The sequence below is a fragment of the Rhinolophus sinicus genome, chromosome 13 (genome assembly GCF_057876585.1).
Source record: "Rhinolophus sinicus isolate RSI-liver-muscle chromosome 13, RSI-T2T, whole genome shotgun sequence".
Classification (NCBI taxonomy): domain Eukaryota; kingdom Metazoa; phylum Chordata; class Mammalia; order Chiroptera; family Rhinolophidae; genus Rhinolophus; species Rhinolophus sinicus.
Genome location: NC_142513.1, coordinates 24,068,581 through 24,092,937, shown reverse-complemented (window position 1 = coordinate 24,092,937; position 24,357 = coordinate 24,068,581). Strand labels below are relative to the sequence as shown.

The 24,357-nt window shown below is 41.0% G+C and overlaps 1 protein-coding gene across 2 annotated transcripts in view; it reads left to right on the top strand.

The window, feature by feature from the left end:
• Window positions 1-24,357, top strand: part of LOC109439550 (signal-regulatory protein beta-1-like) — an 89,201-nt gene that overhangs the window by 47,403 nt on the left and 17,441 nt on the right. For both annotated transcript variants that reach the window (XM_088789218.1, XM_074317242.2), the window contains exon 2: window positions 1,655-2,020. In XM_088789218.1, coding sequence (XP_088645344.1) covers window positions 1,655-2,020 — 366 coding nt within the window. The remainder of the gene's footprint in view (window positions 1-1,654; window positions 2,021-24,357) is intronic.

Below are 24,357 nucleotides of genomic sequence, written 5' to 3'. Positions count from 1 at the left end.
AGTAAAGTTGTGTGAATTGTGTTTGTGGTTTTGAAGAATTTCTCTTGGTTGTGTTGATTTTCTCTGTTGTTTCTCGTCATATTTTATTTATCTATACACTAATTTTTATTATTTTCTTCCTTCTGCTACCTTAAGTTTTGGATTTATTTTTGCTTTTTTTTTCTCATTGCTAAAGGTATATAGTGAAGTTATTGATTTATGATTGTTTCCCCTTTTAAATGTCTGCATTTACAGCTGTAAAGTTACCTCTGCCACTGCTTTTGCCGCATCATAGGATTCGGTAGTTGTGTTCTCATTCCCAGTAGCCTCAGGCTGTTCTCTAAACACTCCTGTGATTTCTTCTTTGACTGTTGATCGTTTGATTGTGTTGTTTGATTTCTTTGCATTTGTGAATATTTCATGTAACTTCTTAATTGATTTCTACTTTTATTTTGCAAACTGTTTCACCAGTGCACTACGAGCATGGTTCTTCTTCTAATTCAAATAAGTCGTCTTGCCATTCATACTTTGTGACATTGCCACATACATAGGTTTTTTTGTTATAGCAACTGGTTTGTGTAACAGTCAAGAAAGATGTATGTGGTAAACATAACAATAGTTTCCCCACAAAGAGGTCCATGACCTACCACCCAGAAGCTGTGAAGATTTCACTTTTGTGGCAAAACAGATGGTACAGAAGCGAGTAAGCGACGATTCTTGATATAGAAAGATTATCCTAGATGATCAGGTTGACCCTATATAATCACAAGAGTCGCTATAAAAAGGATGTAGAAAAGTCAAATTTAGGGAAGGACAACTGACAACGGAAACAAGGTTGGAGTGATGGGAAGATGGGAACCATAAGAAAAGGCATGTGGGCAGCCTGTTGAATTTAGAAAGGCAAGGAACAGAGGTTGCAAAAGGGATGCAACTTGACTAACATGGAATTTAGCCCAGGAACACCACTTTTTTACTCTGACCTCCACATCTATGAGATAATAAATTTCTGTTGTCTTAAACCATTAGGATTTTGGTATTTTCTTAAAGCAGCCTTATGGAACTAATACAACATGATTCTGCTAAAGGGGGAAAAATCTCAGGCACTTGAAATGATGTTTCACTTCTTATTTACTCGACAAGTTGGTTGTTTGTGGGGAGCTGTGTACATCACTGTCACTCAAGTTTCCAGGCTGATGGAGCAGACATTTTCATAACATGTGGAACTTTGTGGAGGAGGAAAGTTGATACGTAGATGTTCTTGCAGCTAAATGCATATCCCACTAAACACATCATCACCTCTGCTCACAACTCAGTGTTTTAAAGAAGTCTTATCATGCCACCTAATGCAAATGTCCAGAGTGTAACTCTCCATGACACCAACAAGTGGAAAGCCAGAAATATTTGGGGAAGCATGACAGTTCCAGAGAGGACTGAGTACTCACACCCACTCTGTGCCAAATCATTTAACCTCTCTGTGCCTCAGTTTCCTCATTTGTAACAGGGTTTCACTTACAGGCTCTTTGTGAGGGTTCCACACAACGACACATGCAATGTGCTCAGCTCAAGGCCTGATCATGCTGTGGGCTCAGTCAATGAAAGCTGTTGTTGATAAACACTTGACAAAACCTACAGGATCACATAAAGATGAAAAAATAACTGCTTTATTTCCCTCCAGGAGGGGCAGGTGAGAAGAAGCTGCAGGTGATTCAGCCTGAGAAGTCAGTGTCAGTCGCAGCTGGAGAGATGGCCACTCTGCCCTGTACCCTGACTTCCCTGCATCCTGTGGGGACCATCCGGTGGTTCAGGGGGACAGGGCCAGGCCGGATGTTAATCTACAGTTTCAAAGTAAATGAGGGAACCCGCTTCCCTCGAGTAACAACTGTTGCAGACGTCACAAGGAGAAACAACACGGACTTTTCCATCCGCATGAGTAACATCACCCCCGCAGACACCGGTACCTACTACTGTGTGAAGTTCCGGAGCCAAGACCCTGCCAACATGGAGTTTAAGTCTAGACCAGGCACTCGGCTCACAGTGAGTGGTGAGTATGATGTGGGATCCTTCGTCCCTGGTGAGTGACAACAAGCAATAAGAACAATCTCCATTCTTTGAGCAACAACAAAGAATCAGGTGCCGAGAGGGAGCTTACAGACAGGATCTGACCTATGACCCGATTTCAGCCCTTCTACAGATCAGGGACACTGAGGCCTGGAAAGGTTGTGCTATTTGCTCAGGCCCCACAGCTGGTAAATGGCGGGAAAAGCCTGGGACCCCTGTCTGCCTGGCTCCACAGCCCTTGCCTTTTCCAATCCCATCCAACCTCTTGGTTCCAGGGATAAGGGAGCTGAGAGTCTGAGTGACGTGCCCGTCACAAGGCCAGATGTCACCCCTGCCTCCAGAGAGAGCCCCCCTCAGTGTGGCCGGGCTTCTCCTTACTGACATTCACTGTGCACCACTGGGGGCCAGGCTGTGCTCTGGGTGCTGTGGCAGCAGCAGTGAACAAACCAGGCAAAGGCTCCTCTTCCATGAAGCTTCGTTCTCTTCCCTCCAGTGAGGAGAAATCCATCCAGCGCAGGGAGGGGGAGAACGTGTTTCTTTAGTTCAACTTCAGGACAATTGCACTGAAAAGAAATTTCTAAGAGGCACAGACTCAGTGTTTACTCTGACAGCCCTCGTTGGAGAGGTTGGACAATCACCACGGCTTTCTTCCAAATATACCCTTGTAATTTAGGGATTGAATCACACAGTCACTGAAGCCTCTGACAGAATTGGATCATCTCACAATATCCCTCATGCAGGGAAGAGAATCACCACGGGAGTGACTTAGGGATCATGCCACTGAGTCAGTAATGATGCTTATGTAGGATTTTCTGCCAGAGGCCCAGGATCCTGAAATCTGGAATGTCAGCACACAGAGGACCTTCAAACCGTCCAGCCCAACCCCCTATGTACAGAATGGGAGCCTAAGGCCAAGTAATGACAGAGATCTGGTCAAGATGGCAGAGTAGGTAAAGGTTGTGCTTACCTCTGGTCACAACTACATCAAAATTACAACTAAAATACAGTAAAACCATCATCCAGAATCACCTGAAGTGTAGCTGAACGACAGTCCTACAACTAAGGACATAGAGAAGATGCCACCTTAAAACTGGTAAGAGGAGCAGAGATGCAGAGCAGGCTGGTCCCAAACACACATGTGACAATTGAAAACCAAGAAGGATATATCTGCTGCTGAGGTTTCCCAAAGAGGATCGAAGGGTCCCAGTCCCAGTCCAGGCTCCTCAGCCCAGGGTTTCAATGCCAGTGAGAGAAGTCGCCATAACTTCTGGATGTGGAAACGACCAGAGATCTCGGTGACTCAGTAATCCCGAGGGTAGCTGAACTCCCAGGCGCTCCCCTTAAAGGGCCCGTGCATGGTTTTACTCACTGATGGACTCACTTGCTCTGAGCTCCAGCACTGGGGCAGTAGCTCAAAAGGCACCAGATAAATACAGGGAGAGACTGAGTGGCCTGGCTTCAGAGAAAGTGCTGGAGGGGCAGCTCTCTCCTGGTCCTAGGAGGTGGTGAAAGCCATTGTTTCTTTGTTGAGCCCTCGCTCCTCCCAGATGCAGATGCAAGCAGCTGTCACATCTTAGTCTTTTCCAGCTGGTTAACAATATTCGTTCAGCCGGATTCCCTGAGATCCCATTCCACCCAACTTTTGGGCACACCAAAACCTCTTCCAGTGGCTTTTCCACATAAAGGGCCTGCTTTGGTCCATGCTACAGACTTTCCTAAAATCTCTCAAAGGTTCACCGAACGCAAACAAGGAGGATCTGGCTTTGGCGTGTCCCACACCTCTTGCTGAGCAGCCCTAAGCCCAGCATTAGTGACAACCGGCCTCGGTTTGTGGCTTGGCCTGTCGAGGCACATCCAAGACCAGTGCGGGTGAGTCTTCTGCAGATTGTTCTGTGGTTCATGCCAGGTGACCCCAGGCAAGCACAGCCTGGGGCTGAACTTGCCCTGCAGTGGGGCCACTACCAGGAGACCCCAAGGTTGGCACGCCCGGTGGCCAGCTTCAGACCCAATCAGTGCATCATCCAGGCCACCTCCGTGGATGACTTCCCCCAAGAGACACACTGGGCAGGCTCCTGAGCCCTGATAAAGTGAATCCTGCTCCGTAAGGTCAGCCCCTGCACAGCAGCTCCTCCACTGTCATCACAACCAGTCCTCATATCAAAACAGCCAGAGGATCGATTTCTCCCATTGATGTACAAACAGCAACCAAGGCTCAACTACAACAGGAGGGCTTGGACCCACACATGGGATACACCTGGAGTACCCAGCGCAGGTGACTCGGAAGACTGAGCTAGTGAACCTCATAGCACACCTACTACATAAACCCACACTAAAAATAACGGCACACAAAACAGCCCCACTTAATACATAAAAACAACTAGCGTTATTTCTAGAGTTTACAGTTGTACTGAACAGGAGAGCAGGAGAACTTAGTCTCCACCACCTCCGCTGTGTGGACTGGCTTCGGTTTGCTTTTCCGTCTCCACCTCCTGCTGGGGCTCAGACCAGGCTGCTACTTCCAGGTTCTCTCAGTTGCCTGACCTGGCACCCTTGCTATGTACTAAGGCTGGAAATGCTTTGGGTGGTTTAGCTTGGCTGCTGGAGCCAAGTGTGCCCTCTGCACTGGATGCCTCACCTCAGCCCGTGTCTCTTCAAGGTCCTCTGCCCATTTTTCAATTGAGTTGTTTGTTTTTTTGTTGTTGAGTTGTATGAGTTCCTTATATATTTTGGAAATTAGCCCCTTATCAGAGGCACTGTTTGCAAAAATCTTCTCCCATTTGGTTGGTTGCCTCTTTATTTTGTCATTGGTTTCTTTTGCTGTGTAGAAGATTTTGAGTTTGATATAGTCCAATTCATTTATTTCAGCTTTTGCTTCCCTTGACTTTGGAGTCAAATTCATAAAATGCTCTTTGAACTAAAGATCCATAAATTTAGTACCTATGTTTTCTTCTATGCAGTTTATTGTGTCAGGTCTTATGCTTAAGTCTTTGATCTATTTTGAATTAATTTTGGTACATGGTGACAGATAACAGTCCAGTTTCATTCTTTTGCACGTGACTATCCAATTCTCCCAGCACCATTTATTGAAGCGGCTATCTTTTCTCCATTGTATGTTTTTTGCTTCTTTGTCAAAAATTATCTGTCTATATTTATGTGGTTTTATTTCTGGGTTCTCAATTCTATTCCACTGGTCTATGTGTCTGTTTTTCTGCCAATACCATGCTGTTTTGATTATTGTAGCCCTGTAGTACAAGCTAAAGTCAGGGAGTGTGATACCTCCAGTATTGTTCTTTTTTCTTAAGATTGCTTTGGCTATTCGGGGTCTTTTGTGGTTCCAAACAAATCTGATGATTTTTTTGTTCTATTTCTTTAAAATATGCCATTGGGATTTTGATGGGGACTGCATTAAATCTGTATATTGTTTTGGGTAATATGGTCATTTTAACTACGTTGATTCTTCCAATCCATGAACACGGAATATCTTTCCATTTCTTTATGTCGTCTTCAATTTCTTTTTAAAATGTCTTATAGTTTTCAGCATATAGTTCTTTCACATCCTTGGTTAAATTTATTCCTAGATATTTTATTCTTTCTGCTGCAATTGCAAAGAACTTGTTTTGTTTTGTTTTGTTTTTTCTTTTTCTGAGATTTCATTGTTAGTATATAGGAATGTAATGGACTTTTGTATGCTGATTTTGTAGCCGGCAATTTTACTGTACTCGTTGATTGTTTCTAATAGTTTTTTGGTGGAGTGTTTAGGGTTTTCTATGTATAGCATCATGTCATCTGCAAAGAGTGACAATTTAACTTCTTCATTTCCAAGTTGGATGCCTTTTATTTCTTTCTCTTGCCTGATTGCTCTGGAGAGGACTTCCAACACTATGTTGAAAAGCAGAGGTGATAGGGGACGGCCCTGTCGTGTTCCTGAGGGTTTGTCATATATGGCCTGTATTGTGTTAAGATATTTTCCTTCTATGCCTATTTTATTAAGTGTTTTAATCATAAATGGATGTTGTATCTTGTCAAATGCTTTTTCTGCATCAATTGATATAATCATATGATTTTTGTCCTTTATTTTGTTTATGTGATGTATCACATTGATGGATTTGCGGATGTTGAACCATCCTTGTGCCCCGGGGATGAACCCCACTTGGTTGTTATGAATAATCTTTTTAATGCATTGTTGCATTCGATTTGCTAGAATTTTGTTTAGGATTTTTGCATCTGTATTCATCAGAGATATTGGTCTGTAGTTTTCATTTTTTTGTATTGTCCTTACCAGGTTTTGGTATCAGGGTAATGTTGGCCTCATAAAATGAGTTAGGGAGTACTGTCTCTTCTACCATTTTTTGGAAGAGTTTGAGCAGGATTGGTATTAGATCCTCTTTGAAGGTTTGGTAGAATTCATTAGTGAAGTCATCTGGTCCAGGACTTTTGCTTTTGGGAAGGTTTTGGATGACTGATTCAATTTCGTTACTGGTGATCGGTCTGTTTAGATTTTCCAGTTCTTCATGGTTCAGCCTTGGAAGGCTATATGTTTCTAAGAACTTGTCCATTTCTTCTAGGTTATTGAATTTGGTGGCATATAGTCCTTCATAGTATTCTTCGATGATCCTTTGTATTTCTGTGGTGTCCATGATAACTTCCCCTTTTTCATTTCTGATTTTGTTAATTAGTGTCTTCTCTCTTTTTATCTTAGTGAGTCTAGACAAGGGTTTGTCAATTTTGTTAATCTTTCCAAAGAATCAGCTCCCTGTCTCATTAATTTTTTCTATTGTCTTTTTGTTCTCTATTTCATTTAGTTCTGCTCTGATTTTGTTGTTTCCTTTCTTCTGCTGACCTTGGGTTTCATTTGTTCTTCTTTTTCTAGTTCTTTAAGGTGTAACATGAGATTATTTATTTGGGATTTTTCTTGTTTCTTGCGAAAGGCCTGTAATGATATAAATTTCCCTCTTAAAACTGCTTTCTCTGCATTCCAAAAATTTGGGTAGGATGTATTTTCATTGTCATTTGTTTCTATGTTATCTTTTGATCTCTCCTTTAATTTCTTCTTTGACCTGGTCATTCTTTAAAAGTATGTTGTTTAATCTCCATGTATTTGTGTTTTTTCCTGCTTTCTTTTTGCAGTTGATATCCAATTTCAAAGCCTTGTGACCAGAGAATATGCTTGGTATGATTTCAGTCTTCTTAAATTTCCTAAGGCTGATTTTATGTCCCAATATATGGTCTATCCTTGAGAATGTTTCATGTACACTAGAAAAAAATGTATAGTCTGATGTTTTAGGATGAAGTGCTCTATATATGTCAATTATGTCCATTTCATCTAATGTGTCATTTAGGGCTGCCATTTCGTTATTTATTTTCTGTTTGGATGATCTATCCGTAGCTGTCAATGGTGTATTTAAGTCCCCTAGTATAATTGTGTTTTGGTCAATTTCTCCCTTTAGTTCTGTTAGTAGTTGCTTGATATATTTCAGTGCTCCCTGACTGGGGGCATAAATATTGATGATGTTATATCTTCTTGTTGTATCGTCCCCTTTACCATTATGAAATGTCCATCTTTGTCTCTTGTTATCTTTTTCACCCTGAAGTCTGTTTCATCTGATATCAGTATGGCTACACCTGATTTTCTCTAGATACCATTTGCTTGGAGTGTCAATTTCCACCCTTTCACTTTGAGTCTCTGCTTGTCCTTGTAGCTGAGATGTGTCTCTTGGAGACAGCATATGGTTGGGTTTAGTTTTTTGATCCAATCTGCTACTCTGTGCCTTTTTATTGGTGAGTTCAGTCCATTTACATTTAGGGTGATTATTGATATGTGAGGATTTCCTGTCATTCTATCTTTAGTTTTCTGGTAAGGCTGTGTCTCCATTGTTTCTTTGCGTTTTTGTTGTCCATTATTTCTGTGTGGTGGTATTCTATGATATTTCCCTCTGTTTCTTCTTTTATTACAGTACATATTTCAGTTCTGGATTTTTTTTTTAATGGTTACCCTTAAGTTTATGTAAAAGAAAGTTTGATATTTAGAGTATTCCATTTTCTTCAGCACGCTTACTTTCTCCATTCCCATATTCCAGTGCAGGCCTTTACGCTCCCAATTTTTATGTTTTGGTTGCCACAAATTGTCCGTTGATGGTGGTCAAATAACCTCCTTTAGTATTTCTTGTAGTGCAGGTCGCGTATTAGAAAATTCCCTCTGATTCTGTATGTCTGGAAAGGTCTTTATTCCTCCTTCATATCTAAAGGATATCTTTGATGGATATATTATTCTTAGCTCATAATTTCTCTCTTTCAATAGTTTGATTATTTGGTTCCGCTCCCTTCTGGCTTGTAGAGTTTCTGCTGAAAAATCTGATGATAATCTAATGGGCTTTCCTTTGTAGGTTACCATCTTCTTTTCCCTGGCTGCCTTGAGGATTCTTTCTTTGCCGTTGATTTTAGACAGCTTTAATACAATGTGCCTTGGAGAAGGCCTGTTGGGATTGAGGTAATTAGGTGTTCTATTTGCTTCTTGGATTTGAGGATCCAGTTCTGTCCACAAGTTTGGGAAGTTCTCATCAACAATTTGTTTGAATATATTCTCTGTTCCCTTCTCTCTTTCTTCTCCTTCTGGTATGCCCATTATTCTTATATTGCACTTTCTGATGGACTCAGAAAGTTCTTGTAGAATTCTTTCATTTCTTTTAAGTCTCAAGTTTCTTTCTTATTCCATCTGTGTAATTTGCAGGTTTCTATCTTCAATGTCACTGATTCTTTCCTCCATCTGGTCAACTCTACTACCTAAGTTGGTTATTTCCTTCTTTTTTTTTTTTTTTTTTAACAGTATGGGGTGTTTTTTGTTTTGTTTTTTTCAGATGTTTTTTTTTTAATTATTATTGGGGAAGGGGAACAGGACTTTATTGGGGAACAGTGTATGCTTCCAGGACTTTTTTCCAAGTCAAGTTGTTGTCCTTTCAATCTTAGTTGTGGAGGGTTCTGGTTCAGTTTCAAGTTGTTGTCCTTCCAGTCTTAGTTGTGGAGGGTGCAGCTCAGCTCCAGGTCCAGTTGCCGTTGCTAGTTGCAGGGGGCACAGCCCACCATCCCTTGCGGGAGTCAAACCGGCAACCTTGTGGTTGAGAGGATGCACTCCAACCAACTGAGCCATCCAGGAGCTCAGCGGCAGCTCAGCTCAAGGTACCGTGTTCAATCTTAGTTGCAGGGGGCAGAGCCCACCATCCCTTGCGGGACTCGAGGAATTGAACTGGCAACATTGTGGTTGAGAGCCCACTGGCCCATGTGGGAATCGAACCGGCAGCCTTCGGAGTTAGGAGCACGGAGCTCTAACCGCCTGAGCCACCGGGCCAGCCCTGGTTATTTCATTCTTAATTTCTTCTATTGAGTTCTTAATCTCCAGAAATTCTATTTGGTTATTTTTTAAATTTTCAATCTCTTTCATAAAATGCTCATGTTGTTCTTTAATTGTGTTTCTGAGTTCATTAAGCTGCCTTTTTGTGTTTTCTTGCATCTCGCTGAGTTTTTTCAGAACTGCAATCTTGAATTCTCTGTCATATAAGTCACATATTTCCATATCTTTAAGTTCCTTTTCTAGAGACTTTTCACTTTCTTTCTGAGCTGTCTTGTTGCCTTGGTTATTCATGACAATTACCTATTTATTATTTCTCTTTCTAGACATCTACAGGAGTGACTTCTGCAACAGGTTGATAGGAAGAGGTCTTTCTTTTGTTTTCCAGTACTTGTTGGTAGAATGTTTTATTTTCTCTCCGACTGCAGCCTTTTCTTTCTCTCTCACACTATAGTGCTATGTTTTCTCTGCACTATTTCATCTTCTCACACAATGGGGGGGGATTCCCTGGGAGACAGGCTTCCCTTTGTTAATAGTTCTCCTGGGTCACAGGGCGCAGTGTCCCGGTGGGTATGGGGAGAACTTTTGAAGTTCCAAAGCTCTTCCAGCTCCCGATACAGAGCCCGTATGTTTCAGCAGTTCTGTTTACACCTGCAGGGATCCACCCAGATAGTTGGGGCCAGGGGCAGGGTAAGTTGTGAGAGGTGGCCCAGAACAATGGCAGCGGCCACCACCACTGCCGGTCCTGTTTCCCCAACTCCCTCCCCTTTGCCGGAACTAGTTGGGCTGCAAATCTGTGTCTGCAGTCCACAGTTCTCAGAACAGCAAATATTCTGTTCTTTTGATCTGACACTGCTACTGTTCCGCTTCTAGCGCCGGGCAGGTGGGGGCAGGGCAAGCTCTGGGAGGGGAGGGAGGGGGCGGCTAGTCTCAGTGCCTACGGCTTCTGTTCTCTGCTTGACAGTGAGGGCTTAAACCACCCTTTTCAGCCTTCTTCCCTCAGTCTTTTCTCCAAGGTCTCTGCCGTGAGCGTTGGGTTCAGCCGTGTTATATGCTGCCCCCTCAGCCCTGTGGGCCATAAGCGGAGCCCTAGCAGTCCGAGTTCTTCCCTCTCCCACAGCTGCAGTAGTTTCGGGAAGCAGCGAGCTCGGAGCACTGAGCTAGGTCTCCGTCCTGCACCTGCGCGGCTCCGTCTCTGCACTTCTCCCTTCCCTCTTACCCCACTCACGTGCGATTCGTCCACCTTTAGGTGAATTTAGTGCTAGGCCTCTTCGTCTTGCCTGTCTGCTGTGCAGGGAGTCCTTTATGGAGTTATTGTTGTTTGATCCGTTGTAAATTCCAGGGGAGCTTTACAGATGCTCACCTCACACTGCCATTTTGATGACATCAATCGAGTTTATTTTTTTATAAGATGTAAGATAAACGTTCGGCTTCATTCTTTTGCATGTGGCTATTCCAGCATCGTATGTTGAAGCACTGCCCTTTCCCCATTGAATGGTCTTGACATCTTTGTTGAAAATCATTTCACCATATATATGTGAAGGTTTATTTCTAGGTTTTCTATTAGTTTGGTGCAAAATAATTGCAGTTTTGGACCCTAAATTTAAATCACTATATTTAGCCCTAAACACATCTTCATTAATGAAAATAGGAACCATTGCAATCAACACATTTTTGCCAACAAGAAATAAGTTTGTTAATTCCTGTAGCATAAAAACTTGTGCTTTGGGATTCAACGAACTCTTGGAAAGCATTTTCTGCATTCTGCTGGTTGTGGAAATGTTTTCCCTTTAAAAAGTTGTTGAGATGTTTGAAGGGATGGTAGTCAATTGGCAAAAGGTCAGGGGACTATGGCGGATGAGGCAAAACTTCGTAGCCCAATTAATTCAACTTTTGAAGCTTTGGTTGTGCGACATGTGGTCAGGCATTGTCATGGAGAAGAATTGGGCCCTTTCTGTTGACCAATGCAGGCTGCCTGCATTGCAGTTTTCAGTGTATCGCATCGATTTGCTGAGCATACTTCTCAGATGTAATGGTTTTGCTGGGATTCAGGAAGCTTTAGTGGATCAGACCCGCAGCAGACGACCAAATAGTGACCATGACCTTTTTTTGGTGCAAGTTTGGCTTTGGGAAGTACTTTGGAGCGTCTTCTCATTCCAGTCACTGAGCTGGTCATTGCCGGTTGTCCGTTGTCATATAAAATCCACTTTTTGTCACACATCACTATCCGATCAAAGAATAGTTCAATGTTGTTCGTAGAATAAAAGAAGACATCACTTCAAAATGATGATTTTTTTTATTTTCGGTCAACTCATGAGGCACCCATGTCCAATTTGCTTCAAATGCTGAAAGACCATAGAAAGGTCAACGTTGAGGTCCTTGGCAACATTTTGTGTAGTTGTAAGATGATCAGCTTCGATGATTTCTCTCAATTTGTCGTTGTCAAATTCTGATGGCCGGCCACTATGCTCCTCATCTCTGAAGCTCTCATCTGCTTTGCAAAACTTCTTGAACCACCACTGCATAGCTTCCCAAGGAGAGTAATATCTAGGTGACATAGTGATATTCAGCAATGAGTTATGTAGCACTCTTTTTAGAATGAGTTTGCAAACTTAATTGTTTGACCTCTTGTGTGTGTGTGTGTGTGTGTGTGTGTGTGTGTGTGTGTATATATATGAGGTTTGACAATTAAGTTCGGGAACTCATCCTAGAAAAGGTCTGCATACCTCACTTCTGAATATCACAACGGTCACCTTCAAAGCACTCCCTTGGGAAGTTATTCACTGACACCAGGGCCTAATCCACTCTTCAAAGTAATTTGGAACTCTCTTTCTGGAATGGCCATCAGAGCTGTCATCGTATTATCCTTGATGTCCTGAATGTCATCAAAATTCCTTCCTTTCAATATTTTCTTTATCTTCGAGTAAAGAAGGAAGCCACTGGGAGCCAGATCAGGTGAGTACAGAGGGTGTTCCAGCACAGTTATTTGTTTATTGGCTAAAAAATCCCTCACAACAGTGCCATGTGAACTGGTGCAGTGTTGTGATGCAAGAGCCATGAATTTTTGGTGAAAAGTTCAGGTTGTTTTCGTCTAACTTTTTCACACAGTCTAGCCTGCACTTCCAAATAGTAAACTTGGTTGTCTGTTCATCCAGATGGTACAAATGTGGAATGAATAATCCCTCTGATATCGAAAAAGGTTAGCAACATCGTTTGACTCTTGATTTAGACTGACGGAACTTTTTTGTTCATGAAGAATTGGCTGACTTCCGTTGTGCACTTTGACACTTTGTTTCAGGGTCGTATTGGTATACCCATGTTTCCTCACCAGGGATAACATGGCCCAAAACATCGTCTTGCCTCTGCAAAATGAATTGGCAAACTTGGACTTTCTTTTGCTTTTGTTCATTGGTGAGATCCTTCAGGACCATTTTTGCACACACCTTTCTCATGCCAAGATTTTCCTCACGGGATTATGTCATAAAAATGGTGGCCTGAGGTGAGCCTCTTGAAATCTGCCCTGGAATTTGCAACAAATTTAACAGCTATAATTCCACAAAGGACTCCCTGCACAACAGACGGGCAAGACTAAGAGGCACACAACTGAAATCATGTAAAAGTGGGCAAATTGGGCTAGCAGGGGAGAAAGGAAGGAGAAAGTGCAGAGATCCGGGCCACATGGGTGCAGGAGCAGATCAGAGCTTGTAGCTCTGAGCTCCCTGTATTCTGGAGTTATCACAGTAGTGTGACAGGGAAGAATTCGGATTGCTAGCACTCCCCTTATGGCCCACAGTCTCACCTGAGGGATGAGCATAAAACACGGCTGAACCCAACGCTCACGGCAGAGACCTTGGAGCAAAGACTGAGGGAAGAAGGGTGAAAATGGCGGTTTAAGCCCTCACTGCAGAGCAGCGGATGGAATCCAGAGGCATGAACTTTTGCCCCCCCTTCATCACTCTCCCAGAGCTCACCCCAACCCCTATCCTCCCAGTGCTAGAAGCAAAAAGGTAGCAGTGTCTGATAAAAAGAACAGAATATTTGCAGTTCTGAGAACTGCGGCCCACAGCCATGGACACACAGCTCAACTAATTCCAGCGGAGGCGAGGGACCTCTTAGTCTAGAATGGGCTGTGCTGGATGTCGTCACCATTGCTCTGGGCCCCGTCTCACAACCAATTCCACCCCTGTCTCCACCTATCTGGGAGGATCCCTGCAGGAGTAAACAGCCACTGAAATGCACAGGCTCTGAAATTTGTGCAGGGAGAGCTTTGTAACTTCAGAAGCTCTTCACATCCCCCATGAGGTGGTGTCTTGTGACCCAGGTGACCCATACACAGAGGAAAAGTCCACCTTCCAGGGAATACCCCCGTTGTGTAAAAAGCCGGAACAGTGCAGAGAAAAATATAATGCTACAGCGTGAGAGAGAATAAAAGGCTGCAGTTAGAGAGAAAATAAAACGTTCTACCAACACCTGCCGGAAAACGAAAGAAAGACCTCTTCCATAACAACCTGTTGCAGAACCCCCTCCTCTAGATGCCTCTGAAGAGAAATAATAATTCATTGATTGCCATGAATAACCATGATAACAAGACAGCTCAGAAAGAAAATGAAAAGTCTCTAGAAAATGAAGTAAAAGACATGAAAATATGTCACTTAAATGACAGAGAATTCAAGATTGCAGTTCTTAAAAAACTCAACGAGATGCAAGAAAACAGAAAGGCAGTTTTATGAACTCAGAAACACAATCAAAATACAAAATGAACATTTTACCAAGCAGATTGAAATTTTAAAAAAGAACCAACTAGAATTTCTGGAGATTAAGAACTCAATAAAAGAAATGAAGAATGAAATAGCCAGCTTAGGTAGTAGAGTTGACCAGATGGAGGAAAGAATCAGTGACATTGAAGATAGAAATCTAGAAATGACACAAGTGGAAGAAGAAAGAGACTGGAGAGTTAAAAGACATGAAAGAACTCTACAAGAACTTTCTGACTCCGTCAGAAAGAGCAATACAAGAATAATGGGCATACTAGCATACTAGAAGGAGAAGAAAGGGAGAAGGGAACAGAGTATATTCAAACAAATAGTCGACCAGAACTTCCCAAACTTGTGGAAAGAACTTGATCCTTGAATCCAAGAAGTCAACAGAACTCCTAATTACCTCAATCCCAACAGGCCTTCTCCAAGGCACATTGTATTGAAGCTGTCAAAAATTAATGACAAAGAAAGAATCCTCAAGGTAGCCTGGGAAAAGAAAACGGTACTCTACAAAGGAAAGCCCATTAGATTACCATCAGATTTTTCAGCAGAAACTCTACAAGCCAGGAGGGAGTGAAATCAAATATTCAAATTTTTGAAAGAGAGAAACTATGAGCCAAGAATAATATATCCATCAAAGATATCCTTTAGATATGAAGGAGGAATAAAGACCTTTTCCAAATATACAAAAGCTGAGGGAATTTTCTAACCCATGACCTGCACTACAATAAATGCTGAAGGAGGCTATTCGACCTGAAACAGAAAGCAAAAGAATACAAAACAATAAGCGGTATTACAAACACTCAGAAACAAGAAATGGCAAGCCCTACACCAAATAGGACATAATACACTTAAACATAACATGCAAGGTAAAGAAGAAAAAAAAAACATAAAAAGAGACAAAGGACAACTTGCTACTGCAGCACAGAAATGAACTCACAGCTCAAATAGGGGTGATTTGTGACAATAAAAACAAAAAAGAGAGGAGAGTAAAGGTCTGAACTAGCACAACAGAATGGAGAAAGTAAGCATACTGAAGAAAATGGAATATTCTAAATATGAACCTTTCTTTTACATAAACTTAATGGTAACCACTCAAAACAAACAAACAAACAACAAAAATACCCAGAAGTGAAACATATAACATTAAAAAAAGAAAAAATAGAGGGGAAAATCATAGAACACCACCACACTGAAATATTAGACAGCAACAAAAAGGAAAAGAAACAATGGAGACACCATCTTACCAGAAAACCTGAGATAGTATGATAAGAAATTCTCATGTGTCAATAATCACCCTAAATGTAAATGGACTGAACTCATCAATAAAAAGGCACAGAGTAGCAGATTGGATCAAAAAACTAAACCCAAACATATGCTGTATCCAAGAGGCACATCTCAGCTACAAGGACAAATATAGACTCAAAGTGAAAGGGTGGAAATTGACACTCCAAGCAAATGATAGTCAGAGAAAAGCAGGTGTAGCCATGCTGATATCAGCTGAAACAGACTTCAGGATAAAAAAAGTAACAAGAGACAAAGATGGACATTTGTAATGATAAAGGGGACTATACAACAAGAAGACAAAACAGTCGTCAATATTAATGCCCCCAATCAGGGAGCACCGAACTATCCAAAGCCACTATTAACAGAACTAAAGGGAGAAATTGACAAAAACACAATTATAGTAGGGGACCTAAATACATCATGGACAGCTATGGATAGATCATCCAAACAGAAAATAATGAAATAGAAACCCTAAATGATGCATTTGATGAAATGGACATAATTGACACTTATAGAGCACTTCATCCTAGAACATCATACCATATATTCTTTTCTAGTACATGAAACATTCTCAAGGATAGACCACATATTGGGACATAAAACTAGCCTCAGCAAATTTAAGAAGCTTGAAGTCATGCCAAGCATATTCTCTGATCACAAGGTTTTGAAATTGGATATCAATTACAAAAAAAAAAAAGCAGGAAAAACCACAAATATGTGGAGATGAGATTAAACAACATACTTTTAAAGAACGACCGGGTCAATAAAGAAATAAGAGGAGAGATCAAAAGATACGTAGAAACAAATGAAAATGCATTCTACCAAAATTTTTGGGATACACTGAAAGCAGTTTTAAGATGAAAATTTATATCAGGCCTATCTCAGGAAAGAATAAAAATCCCAGATAAACAACCTCATGTTACTCCTTAAAGAATTAGAAAAAGAAGAACGAATGAAACTGAAAGTCAGCAGAAGGAAGAAAATAATAAAAATCAGAGTATAACTAAATGAGATAGAGAACAAAAAGGCAATAAAAAAATTAACGTGACAAAGAGCTGGTTCTTTAAAAAGATTAATAAAATTGACAAACCCTTAGCTAGACTCACTAAGATAAAAAAAGAAAAGACAGAAATATACAAAATCAGAAATCAAAGAAGGGAAGTTGCCACAGAAATACAAAAGATCATCCAAGAATCCTACAAAGGACTATATGCCACCAAATTCAATAACCAAGAAGAAATGGACATGTTCTTAGAAACATATAGCCTTCCTAGGCTGAATCACAAAGAACTAGAAAATCTAAATAGATCGATCAACAGTAAGGAAATTGAATCAGTCATCTGAAACCTTTCCAAAAACAAAAGTCAGGGACCGGATGGCTTCACTAGTGAATTCTACCAAACCTTCAAAGAGGATCTAATACCTGTCCTACTCAAACTCTTAAAAAAAATTGAGGAAGCGACACCATTCCCTAACTCATTTTATGAGTCCAACATTACCCTGACACCAAACCCTGGTAAGGATAACACGCAAAAAAGAAAATTACAGACCAATATCTCTGATGAACAGATGCAAAAATCCTAAACAAAATTCTAGCAAATTGAATGCATTAAAAAAATTATTCATCACAAACAAGTGGGGTTCATCCTAGGGGCACAAGGATGGTTCAACATATACAAATCCATCAATGTGATATAACACATAAACAAAGTAAATGACAAAAATCATATGATTATATCAATAGATGCAGAAAAAACATTTGATAAGATACAACATCCATTTATGTGTAAAAAACTTAATAAAATAGATATAAAAGGAAAATACCTCAATGTAATAAAGGCCATGTATGACAAACCCTTAGCTAATCTCATAATTAACAGTGAAAAACTGAAGCCTTTCACTCTATGTTCAGGAACGTGACAGAGCTGTCCCCTATCACATCTGCTTTTCAATTTAGTATTGGAAGTACTTGCCAGAGAAATCAGGCAAGACAAAGAAATAAAAGGGATCCAAATTGGGAATGAAGAAGTTAAATTGTCACTTTTTGCCCATGACATGATGCTACACACATATAGAAAACCCTAAAGACTCCACCAAAAAGTTATTAGAAACAATAAATGAATAACGTAATGTTGCCAGCTACAAAATCAATGTACAAAAGTCCATTGCATTCCTATATACTAATAATGAAATCTCAGAAAAAGAAATTTTAAAAAATCGTTTTGCAATTGCAACAAAAATAATAAAATACTTAGGAATAAACTTAACCAAGGATGTGAAAAACTTACATATTGATATAAGACATTTATAAAAGAAATTGAAGACGACACAAAGAAATGGAGAGATATTCCATGTTCATGGATTGGAAGAATCAACATAGTTAAAACAGCTATATTACCCAAAGCAATATACAGATTTAATGAAATTCCCATCAAAATACAAATGGCATTTTTTAAAGAAATAGAACCAAAAAATCATCAGATTTGTATGGAATCACAAAAGACCCCGAATAGCCAAAGCAATCCTCAGAAAAAAAGGAAAATGCTGGAGGTATCACACTCCCTGACTTCATCTTGTACTACAGGGCAACAATAATCAAAACAGCATGGTATTGGCAGAAAACAGACACATAGACCAATGGAATAGAATTGAGAACCAGAAATAAAACCACATAAATATGGACAGACAATTTTTGACAAAGAAGCCAAAAGCATACAACGGAGAAAAGACAGCCTCTTCAATAAATGGTGCTGGGAGCATCAAAATGTCACAAGGAAAAGAATGAAACTAGATTGCTGTCTGTCACTGTGTACCAAAATTAACTCGAAATGGATCAAAGACCTAAACATAACACCTGAAACAATGAAATGCATAAAAGAAAAGATAGGTACTAAACTTATGGACCTTGGGTTCAAAAAGCACTTTATGAATTTGACCCTAAAGGCAAGGGAGTAAAAGCAAAATAAATGAATGGGATTATATCAAACTAAAAAGCTTCTGCACAGCAAAATAAACCATCGAAAAAGTAAAGAGGCAACCAACTGAATGGGAGAATATATTTGCAAACAACGCCTCCGATAAGGGGCTAATATCCAAAATACATAAGGAACTCATACAACTCAACAACAACAAAAACAATCCAATTAAAAAATGGGCAGAGGACCTGAATAAACGTTTTTCCAAAGAAGACATGAAAAAATGTTAAACATCACTAATTATCAGAGAAATGCAAATAAAAACCACAATGACATATCACCTCACACATGTTAGAATGGCTATCATCAACAAGACAAATAATAACAAGTGTTGGAGAGGCTGTGGAGAAAAAGGAACCCTCATACACTGTTGGTGGGAATGCAGATTGGTGCACCCTCTATGGAAGGCAGTGTTGAGGTTCCTCAAAAAATTAAGAATAGAATTACCATATGACCCAGCAATCCCTCTCCTAGACATTGACCCAGAAAATCTGGAAACATATATCTGTAAAGATATATGTGCTCCAGTATTCATTGCAGCTTTATTTGCGGTGGCCAAGACATGGAAACATCAGTGTCCTTCGATACATGATTGGATAAAGAAGATGTGGTATATATACACGATGGAATACTATTCTATCATTAAAAAAAAGATGCAATAGTACCATTTGCGACAACATGGATGGATCCTGCTGAGCAAAATAAGTCAGACAGAAAAAGTCAAGAACCATATAATTTCACTGATATGCAGTATATAAAACTAAAAGCAACAAAAAACCAAGACAACCAAATGAAGACACAAAAACTCATAGCCACAGACAATAGTTTAGCAGTTACCAGAGGGTAAGAGGGAGGGGCATGGTAGATGAGGGTAAAGGGGATCAAATACATGGTGATGAAAAGAGAACTGACTCTGGGTGGTGAACCCAGCAAAAATATCATTCTTACTGTCACTTCCCTAGCACATACGGGAGAGGCCCCCTTGTTCCTCAAGTGCCGTCAGCAAAGCAGCGCGTTGGGATCATTTGGGAGCTTTTGTTATATAAAAACTGTTTTCAATTTTTGATCAAGTTTTGCTCTTTCCATTTAGGCCTTTGACCTAGCTGTGTTTCTCCGGTACGTGTGTCTGTGTTTGTGTGTATTATAGGTAGTGAGAATCTTTGTTTTATTTCCACGTGGATAAATCATCCAGCACTCAAGGACCGCACTGCCACCTTTGCCATATATCACATTTCCATAGATATGTGGTTCTTTTGATGAGCTGTCTATTTCATTGAGCTACGTGTTTATCTCTCTGTCAGAACTAGCCTTATAATAATCTTGATACCTCTTTTAGGCAAAATTACCCACCTTTTCTTATTTTCTCAAATTGTCGTGCTATTACTGGTCCAAATGCACTTTAGAATGACTGTGTCAAGTTTCATGAAAAACCCTTTCAGAAGTATTATTTGATTGCATTAAATTTATATACTAATTCAGACAAATTGATATACTTTCAGTATTGAGCTTTCCCATTCATGGACGTGATACACCTCTATTTATGTTTTCTTTATGACTTTCAATTTAGAACTTTACATGTTTTTCCCCATCATGGTTTAGGCATCCCTAGTTAGAGCTGATGAAGACACTTTACACCTCCTAGAATGTTAAACGTCTAATTACCATTTTCTGTGGTTTGACTGCTGGTTACAACGCTACTTGATCTGATCATCACCCTGATACCCAGCAGCTTAGGAGCCCTGACTCGTGCTAACAGTACGGGCAGTCCTTACATTTGCTACTCTTACAATATGAATTATCCAGAATTTGTGTTTAGTTTTATCAGTGTTACATGTGCAGGTGTCTTAAAAGACAAACAGTTACACAAGTTGTACACATGAAAACTGGAGTTTCCCTAACCTCCCACCATTTTCAACCTCCTAGAGGAAACCATTTTCAACTGTTTTAGCTGAATTGTTAAGATTTTATTCCCATTCCTCATATCGCATGCTTCTATCGCAGTCTTGATCTCTCACTCTTAGGCGTTACTATGGACTTCCCACGATGGAAGCTGGAGATATTGTTCTGTTGCTCCTGACCTCACGCCGCACATGCACACTTTCTATTCCCCATCACCCTGATATCATTACGTTATAATTTTGATAACTGAATAGTCAGTGTCTACATTACAACGACCATGAGATGGGCATTTACAGCTGAATCTTGTAACATTCCCAGCCTTGCTCACGTTGATCTCTCACGTGTATGTTTGTGTCACCACCACCATGACCAGGATGCAGAGCAATCCCGTGACCACAAAGATCTTCCTGCGAGCCCTTTAGAGTGACCCCATCCCCCTGTACCCCGTACCTGACCTCTGCGAATGCCACTTTGCTCTCATTGTATACTTTCGAGAACGTGACATAAGTGAATCACACTGTATGTGATGTTTTGAGATTGACTTTATTCACTCAACATAATGCTCTTGAGAAACTTACAAGTTGTTGTACATTGCTGAGCAGTATTTCCTTGTATGGAGGGACCACACAACACAGTGTGACTGACTGTACACTTATTATTGGACCTTTTCGGTTGTTTTCAGTTTTTTGCTATTCAAAGAAAGCTGCTATGAATATTCATGCACAGGTTTTTGTGTGAATGTAAGTTTCCTTTCTCTGACAAAAATGCCTGGGAGTGTAATTGCTGGGTCATGTAACTTACTTCCTCTCCTGAAAGAAGTCAGAAATGATTACTGTTGTTGGATACAGGCATTTAAAGTTCTGAGGTACACACTGCACTCACATTTGGGCTAAGTTTTACCAGGTCCACCAAAAAGGATTAGAATAAAGAGGCATTTCAGGGGCAGAGCTGGTTTCCTCCAACACTGAGCCTGGTTAACCCATTTCCTTCCTAGAGCAGAGTAGCTCTTGATGAGGCTGGTGCAGATGAGGCCACAAGCCGGTCACAACCTAGGTGCTGGGCTTGGGAGTTTAGGACACAGCCCACAGCCACAGACCCTTCGTGGCCTGGGCTCCCAAATGGGGCATCACCATGAAGACCTCAGATGGGGTGAGGGGCCCAGTAGAGAGCACAGGCCCCTGTTGGGGAGGAAGGACTGTTGCTTGCAGGCCTGTCCAAGTCTCTCTGAAATTGTAAGATGAATAAATCTTCACTTTGTAGCTACCTTCACTGCATGATTCTTTTTCACAATCTAGAAGCAGGAACTATCTAGAATCTAGAAGAAGGCGACTGTGTCACAGCCATTTCCCCCCATCCTAGGCCCTTCCTCTTATTCACAGTAGGCGGAGCTTCGCTCCTCTCACAGAGCAGAGATCCAGGCTCTCCCAGCTCACATGTGGACAGAGCAGGCTTCTCAGGCCTCCAGGATGACCGTCCCTGCCTCCTGGCCCCACCCCCCTCTTTGCCTGCTGCTGACTCTACTGCTGGGACTCACAGGTGAGCACGCCTTGGGGTGTAAACCCCTCTCCTACCCTATGGTCTTCCTGCTGCCCCTGTATTTTTAGGGTCTCCAGGAAAACACAGTGTGTCACCCAGTGTTCCCACAGAAGGCTAAAGACTGGGCATTATCTGAGCATGAAATCAGGGGTCTCAGCATTTTATCTGGTGATCCATTGCCTGCGATGGTGACCAGAGGAATGAAAACAGATGATACTTCAAAGCAGAACGGCGACAGCTCTGTGTGTATTAACTTGTCTAATCCTCACAACATCCCTGTGTGAGAACTATGTCTGTTTCCCTAATTTGTAGATGAAGAAAATGAGGCAGAGAGAGGAACTTGCCCAATGTCACTTGTGTAAGGCAGTTAGTGGTTCAGCCAGGATTCAGTTTGGTCCCACGAGCTCCAGAGTTTGTTCTTTTAACCATGTTATGCTTCTCAGCTTCTCAGTGGAGGCTGATTGCACAAAAATCAGACAACACTGAGAAGCTACAGAATAGTTATCATCCACGATGCCTCTGTGATATCAGGAGAATTCAAATCTGCTGTGTTTACTCACACACTTTTGTTATGATGTGTTGGGTTGGTCCTATGTGCCAAAATTTTTCTAAGCTTCTAATATGTATTATAATTTTATTCAAGCCTCAAAAAAAAACCTGTATGTTAGCAGGCTAGGCCACACCTTTTATATATATATATATATATATATATATATATATATATATACATGTGAATGCATGGATCCGTGTGTGTGTGTGTGTACGTGTATGAGTGGGTGTGAGGAATGTACACACACATATGTGCACAGGAATTTGAAACGGTTTTCCTTATTTTCTCTTCAAATCATTTTTTAGTCTTCACGAAATTCACATGAATAGATGATTAGTTTCTCTGTCTCTCAGCCTCCCTCCCTCCTTTCTACTTGTCCAAACTTACCAGTTTTACTTCCCCAATCTCTTAAGAAAAACATCGTTCCCTCTTGGTAAAATGGCAGAACTTTTGTGCATTACCATCTTGGAGTCCCTCTTCCATGAAGGATGGGGTGAAAAGGAAAGAAGGAAGGAGATAAAAGATACAGAGATTCCTGCATGTGTGAGCTGTACCTGTAATTATATCCACATCCACATTTATATCTGTGCTGATACCTGTATCACCTAATATCAGCTGAAGCCTCGGGAAATCTATTAAGTAATAACATTTCCATTATCTTGAATACTCACCATGTGCAGATACTGTTGGAAATACCTAGGGCTTTATCTCATGTGACCATTACATCTAAGGTACATCCACTTGTCATCCCTACATTTAAATAACGAAACAGCAGCACAGAGGTTCAAGGTCACTCATGGTAAATGACAGAGCTGTGATTTAAACACAGGGAGTCTGATTCTAGAGCTCACGGGTTTAACACTTACTCTTCTCAAGTGCCTGTGGCCCCACTTGCATCCCATGAGATTTTTGCCGCTTCTGTCAATAGGTGTGGGAAGGGTGGGTGTGAAGAAGAGGGTTTGTGGTTTTCTTCTCCTGGGCTCTCCTGCTTCCTGAATATGCACAAGATGCTCTCACTTCTCACCAAGTCCTCTCCATCAGAAACTCTGTTTCTGAGGTAATTTCCATAGCTTTTCCCACCTGAAATAGACTTTGGGTCTCAGGGAGGTGTCGCACTGGGCAAGGCACACAACGTACAAATACATACTGGATACAAACTCGGTGCCAGGAAGAGTCAAAGGAACTTGGGGTGTGTTGGTGAATAAAACAGACAAAGTAACTACCTCATGGAGCCCATGTCCTATGGGGTAAGTGAGAGTAAACAATGAACATAATATAAGTAAATAATATAGTATGTTGGAAAGTGATGAGTGTTAATAAAAAAATAGTTGAAGTATTGCAGGATAAGAAAATCGGGGGAATTTATAAGGTGGGATGTGTTTTGAACAGAGTAATCTGGGTGAACAAAACTGAGAAGGGAAGTTTGAGCAAAGATTAAAGAAGGTTGGGAGTGAGCCGTGTGGTACCTGGGGGTAAATGCCTCCTGACAGTGAGCAGCTTGTGCAAAGGTCCTGAGACTAGAATCTTCCTGGTGCGTTCAGGGATTTAAGCTTTTACTCTCAATCAAAAGGTTGCCATTGCAAGGTTTCGAAGAAAGACATAACATGAATTGACATCAGTGTTAAATTATTCTAGCATTCGGTTGAGAACAGACTACCACAGGACATAGAGAGAAGCAACCACTGCATTAAGAGGTCAATGCATTCATGCAAATGATGAAAAGTGCCTTGCCCCAGGTGAGCAGCAGAGACAGGGGAAGGATGTAGATTTTGGATGCAGCTGATGGGGCAGCAACACGCTTTCCTGATGCAGAGGATGGGGGTGGGAGAGCAAGACTCCAGGTATTTGGGACCCGAGCTCCTGGAGGAATAAAGATGCCTGAGCTGAAATATAGAGAGAGGGCTGTTGGGCAATTCAGGAATTCAGTTTTGTATGTGTGAACTGTGAGATACTGATTTCCATCCAAGGAAAAAT